At 41.2% G+C, this 7,466-nt stretch overlaps 2 protein-coding genes across 2 annotated transcripts in view; both read right to left on the bottom strand.

Moving 5' to 3' along the window:
- Window positions 1–474: 474 nt before the first annotated feature.
- On the bottom strand, window positions 475–4,654 carry LOC118404632 (zinc finger and BTB domain-containing protein 43-like). The gene is made up of 4 exons (XM_035803864.1): window positions 4,432–4,654; window positions 3,358–3,509; window positions 3,042–3,122; window positions 475–2,536 (listed from the first exon to the last, which is right to left on the bottom strand). Exons 2-4 carry the CDS (start codon window positions 3,507–3,509, stop codon window positions 1,147–1,149), a joined length of 1,623 nt encoding a protein of 540 aa, XP_035659757.1. The 5' UTR covers window positions 4,432–4,654; the 3' UTR covers window positions 475–1,146.
- A 2,012-nt stretch (window positions 4,655–6,666) lies between these two features.
- LOC118404635 overlaps window positions 6,667–7,466 on the bottom strand; it is a 1,814-nt gene continuing 1,014 nt past the window's right edge. Inside the window, exon 2 of the mRNA XM_035803867.1 lies at window positions 6,667–7,326. Coding sequence (XP_035659760.1) covers window positions 6,854–7,326 — 473 coding nt within the window. The 3' untranslated portion in view covers window positions 6,667–6,853. The remainder of the gene's footprint in view (window positions 7,327–7,466) is intronic.

The raw sequence follows: 7,466 nt of genomic DNA, 5'->3' as shown, positions 1-7,466 counted from the left end.
TAATTCTGTTCTAAATAAAGTAGGTTTAACCCTACTTTTAATGCATTCTGCTGTATTCTGGTAAATAGTTAGACCGGAAGGGGAAAACAGTTTGTGATAATTTGATATCGTGTAAAACTATGGTTGAGGACTGTTAGAGATTTTTGATGGTGGCATAGAAAATGTATATTGCTGTGGGTAGATACATTTATGGTATGGTGGTGGATGTTACTGAAATTGGATTTGAATTCATAAAAAAAAGAAACTACTGTAAATGTTTGCGGTTAGATTTGGAGTTTTCATGTTGGCTTCTTCACCACAAACTTAAAGCCAATAATGAATGTTTCTTTGTGCTATAACTGTAGCACTACTTTTGTTTGACTTATGAACTTAAAACCATACAAGCTCTATTTTTGCTCCACCACAAATTTATTGTATAATTAAGCATAAAAACGCATAAAAAAATAAGAATCCATATCCTTTGAACTGTTCATTTCTGTTTATGACAAAAATTACACAAGGTTACCCCCTGTATACATCTATAGATGGTATCTTCCACTTACATCTAGGTCCAATGTATGAAACCCACTGTACGACATGTGACAGTAGCTGATAGATTCAGCTTACAGGAAGCACATATAGTACTTAAAGAACAATCTTTCTTTGCAAATATTTAATAAACACATTTCAACCAAAATATGTGTCGAGAATGGATTCATTTCACTTTCAAGACAAACTAGATTGAGATAGTATCTACTTTGTATTTACAAACTTAAGTGATCTTGATTTAATACTTTTCCTTTTCTTCATAAAAGGAATAGGGCAAAATTTGGATGGAAAATGTACAATCATTCTCATCATTACCTTCTCCCTATATATATCTATATCAATCAAATATTTATGCCACACGATTTAGTTACTGTATATTAATTACACTTGAGGTTGCACAGAAGGATGTTCATTCATTCTACACAAGTCTGTTGTGTGTCTACACCTGTACTCTCCTCCGTGTTTGGAACACTGAACAACTGGTTCGCTCGAATGCCAACGTGATTCGTGTGGTTTATGAGAGGATAACCTTCAAATTCTTTCTCCGGGGTGCTGTACATGTTTGCAGCAGAACTGTTCAACCCTTGTGTACGGATATGTATATGCATGGAAAGATGTTCATTCTACACAAGTCTGTTGTGTGTCTAAGTCTGTACTTTCCTCTGTGTTAGGAACACTGAACAATTGGTTCGCTCGCATGCCAACGTGATCCATGTGGTTTACAGGTCCTGGAAAACCTTCAAATTCTCTCTCCGGAGTGCTGTTTGTAGCGTAACTGTTTGACCCTTGTGTATACACACCGTGCATCCGTTTCCTGTGCTTGTTGCGATTGGATGCGTCTGCGAAAGTGGCGGGACACTGCGTGCATTTGTACGGTTTCTCTCCGGTGTGCACGCGCATGTGTTTCGTTAGCGACCACTTTTCGTGGAACTTGGTGAAGCACAGCGGGCAAGCGTGCGGGCGCTCCCCAGTGTGTCGTCTGATGTGCATCGCCAACAACGACTTTGAGCGCAGACGCTTGGGACAGAACATGCACTGAAACGGCTTGTCTGAATCGTCTGAAACATGGTTCCCTCCCCTCCACATATAACTGTCCATTTCTTGCTGGTTAGTCGCTGCGCCTTCTGGAAAGTCCATCCAACTTTCTGCAGGTTCCTGCTTCACAACAACTGCTTCTGAGTTGATGTTTGAATGTTCAATGTGACTTTCACCGGAAAACTCATCACTGCTTTCTACCCTGAAGTCTGCGGGAGGAAAGTTTGCAGGGTCTGTTGCAGTCTCATCATTGGCAGAAGTGTTTAGAGTGTCTTCTGATCCGTGACCTGCTGTTGCTCCTGGTTGATCATTCTTCCCTGTTTCCTGATCATTCCTCCCTGAGTACACCTGCTGTGAGGTAGAAGTGGGGGACTGTAAACCTGGGGAAGAGTCTACAGACAGCACTTCTGTGCTACCAGAGGATCTTCTTGTTCCCGGGGTAGTCTGAAGCCGCCCTGATGGCATTCTTGTTCCCAGGAGAGTGTGGTGGTGTTGCTCTGAAGGCATTCTTGTGCCCGGGGCAGTATGATGCTGCTGTGATAGCATTCTTGTTCCCAGGGCAGCTTGATGCTGCTCTGGCGACACTCTCAATCCTGGGGTAGTGTGATGCTGTTGCAGTGATGGCATTCTTGTTCCCAAGGTAGCTTGATGCTGCTCTGGTACCATCCTTGTTCCCGAGACAGTTTGAAATTGCTCTGGCAGTACTCTTGTTCCTGGAGAAGCACGCACGCTACTCCCTCCTGGATAGAAATGACCTTGGAGACCTTGACCTTGACTTTGCTGCGTCTCTTGAAAGTACTGCTGACATTCTTGGATCAGCTCGCGGATCTGGAAGTATCCGGCAGCCACTGACACAGGAAAGATGTTGTCCCTGGTCAGCACAAGTTTGGACGTGTACATGAAGTTCACAACAGGGGTCACTCCCTCTCTGGTCAGCTCAGGAAGGTCAAGTTGGGTTGCCTGGGCTGTACCACTAGAAGATGGGAAGGAAAATGTTTTTAAAAAATAAAAGAAATTGGGAAGCTATGTCACATTTTGTGCTTAGAATCATACTGAATCCTTCTCAAAATAGTTTTTTTTTTTACAAAATAACTTATTTTTTTATTTAATAATAATCTGAATTATGATACCTACATCAGACCAGGGCTGCCTACAGCTAGCTTAACATTTTTTCTGTCTCACTTGTTGTCTGGGAGCCCATGTTGATGTTTGCTTTGTTAAATCTGTCATTTGTAATCCAAGCAAGATACATTTTAATCAATATTGTGTCATGAATTTCAGATATTTTCATGGAAAGAGTGAATTTCAAATTTTTTTCTGTCCCATCATCAAGCAAATTTTTGGGTCAGAAGACAGCCCTGCATCAGACAGCCATCATTAACACTTAATATCCTGGTGCCGAAACTAGCTACATATATGCAGAAATATTGGTGCCAAAACTAGCTACATAATTATGCAGAAATATTGCTGCAGCTTACCTATTGTTAGCAGCGCCCTCTAGTGGGCCAGCTGAGTTCAGCATCCCCGTCAGATGAGGGGAGAAAGCAGACAGCACACATCTGGGCAGCATAAACAACAATACATACATTAATCTCTATACTACATACCTGGATACTGTAATTTTTACTTTTACTAGGACTTATTTCATGGTAGAACTATTAGAAGGGGAAAGGAGGTTTGCAGTGTTTTATTTTACATTAAAACAATTCTGGAGAACAGTTCATGTTGTAGCATGTATTGAAAAGCAATATTTGCTGTATCACGACTTTGTCACCAGTAGAAAAACGACTGTACCTGTGTAGGTTGAACTTGGCGTCCTGTACGGACAGTGTGACGTCACAGAACTGCCCCGCCCTCCTCTGGAGGTCCAGGTGCTGTTGTAGCCGTGTGGGTAGGGCGGGGTACTCGCTCACACGCTCTGTTACCATGGTGATGACTTCAGCCATCTGATGAAAAATGATGATAGTAATGATAACCTTTAATTACTGCTTCACAATAAGATACAACATATAGTAACTTGTATGGCTTAAAAAGACTTCAGAAGACAATATAACGTTAATATGCAATTAGCCTGGTATCCAATTGTACTTGCGAAGAGGAGAGAAGAGACACGGGAGCTATATTACGGTAATCTCGAACCAGATCCACGGTGCGTAATGTATAGTATCAAACTTCCCTCCGGTGCCCGTTTGACTCCCTTGGCCGGCTACACTCCTTGGCCAGCTTTGATACTATCTTATGGCACCGTAGGATCTGCTTGGATATTATATTACGGCTGGATACCAGGCTAGTATGCAATGGGATGTAAAGCGCATTCGCCGTTCCGAGTATGAATGTGCAGAAACAAGAATGGAACTCTACTCTACTTTTGATATGTTTTCATCTTGACCATTGTCACAGTTTTTTCATTGAAACAATTTTGTGGCATTAAGTACATTTAGCAACACATCGGAAGCACATAGATGAATTGGTTTCGAGGAAATAGAAACCTGACTGCTATTGTCTCTCTCTCATTGTGCACAATTTTTTTAAACTGACGGATAAAGGTCAGTTTGACGAATATAGGTTAACACTCATAGACGTTAATATAATATGTTCTAACATTGCATGTTACAGACTTAGAATTGCCCCCCTCCCACATTCTGTACCAGATTCTTAGTTTTGTTTTTTCTAGTTAACGTTAACGTTAAGTCAAGAATCTTAGAAACTGGAACCGGAAAGCACAGGTAGTTTTCAAATTTGCAACATGCTGTTGGAATTAAGACAAAAAGCAGCCTAGAGTACTAGTACTTGTAACTTGTTATGTGTATGTGCTGAAAGTATGTTACGCATGCGTTTCATGAAATGTATCTTGAAAATTATGCGTACCTGAACAATTATTGACAATCCTTCTTGTGCTGAAGATAAAATTTGGATCCTCTCCTTTCTATTAGGACGTTCTGACTCCTTCTTGAACAAATATAGACTGCAAACATCCAAGAGAAAGAAGGAAAACACCGAAAAACCGGATCACACCCATCCTTGAACAGCCATTTTGCCGACCTTTGACCTCTTGAACCTGATGACACGTAAGATGAATCAACACAACCGCTGAACTAGTACCTTACTGTCTGTTCCTAGATTGACCAAAGCTAATTAGGTACCGTTTTAAGTTGACATTGGAATTACTTTGCTGTATTATAAATCACACTATTTCGCGGGCACATTTAATACATTACAATATAAAGATGCTACCTGTTACCTATTATTAGTGGCACCTCTTATGAATATGAGGATGAACTGAACTGAACTGAACTGACCTGTTGCCACCTTGCGGCTATTTGCTGAAAAGTGTGTACAACACTGATGGGTTATCAAAATCTTAATGATGGATCTTTAAACCTTTAAATTTGTAAAACAGACGTGATAGTGAGCAAGTATACTTATCATTATCATTATTTTTGTTCATCTGTATTATTCCACCGAAGTAGTGATAGAGTTCTTCCAGTACTTTTTGTCTGCCATTTCGTTCACCAAGGGAGTCAATGCCTACTATATAGAGTCATATTATATTTGTTTGTTTGTTTGAGTCTTTGTTTATTCAAAAAGACCTTCAAATCGGCCTACAGGCCGCTTGTCATTGAGGTTAAGAGGGAAGAGGTAAGGGTCAGAAAAAATATGTAACAGAGATAACGTTACAGTTTACACATATTTTACACATACATGGTGCAAAAGACATAAGGGCGAGAGCTGCTGCATGGTTCGGGTCTGTTCGTATGTAAATTATGTATGTACGCCTGTTATATAATTACTTACCCTGTTTATCAAACCCTGTGATATTAGCTACGTAGATTTAGTACCCTATTCTGTACCGTATGTACATTCATCCACTTAATATTTGTATGTTAGAATTTAGATTATCTACATATATTTCGTCCAAATTCATTCATTTCATGTACTTTGTCTTTGTTCAATTTCAATTAGCCCCATGGGCACGAATTTTCAATAAAACGTTCCAGTATTAACGCGTCCTCATGTTGCACAAATATTGGACTAGCAGGCAGGTTACTCACCTGGTAGTGTCATGCATGGTACATAAGTTCAGCGGATCGAAATACCGCTGGCTATCTGGTGCAGAACGTTTCAGGCCCGTACGGTACCAAAGCTTTGCTTACAGCTGGTTCTCTCCATTTCATTATCTTAAAGATGAGCAGGTAGGTTGACTACAGGTACTGCCGATAAGCTGAAGTTAGTCCTCGCTTTTGGTGAGCAATTGAGCTGGTTTCAATCGTGATATCGATGTTTCTGCCTTTAATAGGGAAAAGAGATGCTGCTACAGTACAATGTAAGGCTTAGGTCACATTTCCAAACCGGGGCTCGACCGTGATGTTTTAAGAAACGAAAAATTAAAATGTATACCTAGAAATATACACATGTTATGTCCATGAATCTTATTTTGACATTTTGTGTATTTTGATGTATTTTATATCATTCTTTTTGCTCCCGAAAGCTGCCCGGTCGTGCCCCGATTTGGAAATGTGACCTAACCTTCGAGTCACACCTTGGAATGACCTTTGGGTCGTCAGGTGGCAATCATGATAATTTTAAAAAAAGAATGTCGCCCAGATGCTAAATGTTTTCGTGACATGCAAAGGTGACAACTCAGTTGATGCAAAACCGTTATGAGACAATTGAATTTTGCACGACAAATGGCAATGCACGAATATCCCAAGATTTCGAATGAACTCTTAGTTTTCTATCGTACGACGATCGCACGACGAAGATGACCGAGCCATTACAATCAAATTTTTTTATTGATCAACAAAGAAAAGTACAAGACGCAGAGGTAATGTAGTCTGGTAACCAGCTGATATCAACATCACCTCTCAAGAAAAACACCACACCTGTTTGGATAGTCCAAGATGGTATAAAAAGTTATTAATTCAAGGGTCTAGTAGATGATAATCCTTTCAAATACAAAACGTTTGGTATCAACGACGCAAGTTTGGGTTCATATACGTAAGTTTTCCATTACAAATTCATCTAGCATCCTTCACAGACTTGTGGTGCGGCGACCTTTCTTTTTCGGGAGAAGCGCTTATTCGCGATTTTCAACACAGACTCTTTATATAAAGATAACTTCTTTGGGAAGTGTAGTTTTGTCGCTTGCAGAACTCCCTATGCCTCTCCAGGCATTAGATCCTTAGCCTCTATTGAAAATTGCGAACCAGTGCTTCCACAAAAAAGATAACAGTCATCCCCGCTAGAAAACTAGAAGTCTGTGAAGGAGGCTAATATTCATCCATATTTCTTAGTTTTGCCGCTTGCTGGTCAGGCGTTGCAGCAGACTGCGGAGATGTGTAGCTTCGGCAGCCTTCTCGTGCTCCTCTCGCTTGCGCATCAGCTCACGGTCCTCCAGGGCCTGGATGTAACGTCGCAGGGACAGGGGAATGGCCTCCAGATCTTCCGGGCCCAGCTCTGGCTGCTCCGCTGATATGAAACGGTCGGACGAGGTCTCCACCGGCTCAGGCTTCTTCTTGGAACCTTTACCTGGCTTCTTAGAACCCTTGCCCGATTTCTTGGAGCCTTTCCCTGGCTTCTTGGAGGGTTTTATTGGCTTTCCGGATTCGTGGAGCAGAAAGTCGGCATCGTCGTCACCAGAGCCGTCTTTATCATCGTCGTTCTTGGCCAACAGCAGGCCGATCTTGTTTATCTGGTCGGTCAGGTCGGAGAGGTCAGCGATGGTGTTGTCCTCCAGGACCTCCGCATCAGCGGCAGATCGAGCTGGGTACGGAAATAAATTATGTTCTGTTAGATTGTATGGAATTCTTTGTTTTGTATCTTTCTATACTATTGATGTTTGTTGTAGGTTTATATTTTGTCTGAAAAACGAAATACGTGTACACTTAGATGAATAGGTGTAG

The sequence above is a fragment of the Branchiostoma floridae genome, chromosome 17 (assembly GCF_000003815.2).
Source record: "Branchiostoma floridae strain S238N-H82 chromosome 17, Bfl_VNyyK, whole genome shotgun sequence".
Classification (NCBI taxonomy): Eukaryota; Metazoa; Chordata; class Leptocardii; order Amphioxiformes; family Branchiostomatidae; genus Branchiostoma; species Branchiostoma floridae.
The sequence above is the reverse complement of the archived record's forward strand: the minus strand, read 5'-3'. Positions and strand labels throughout refer to the sequence as shown.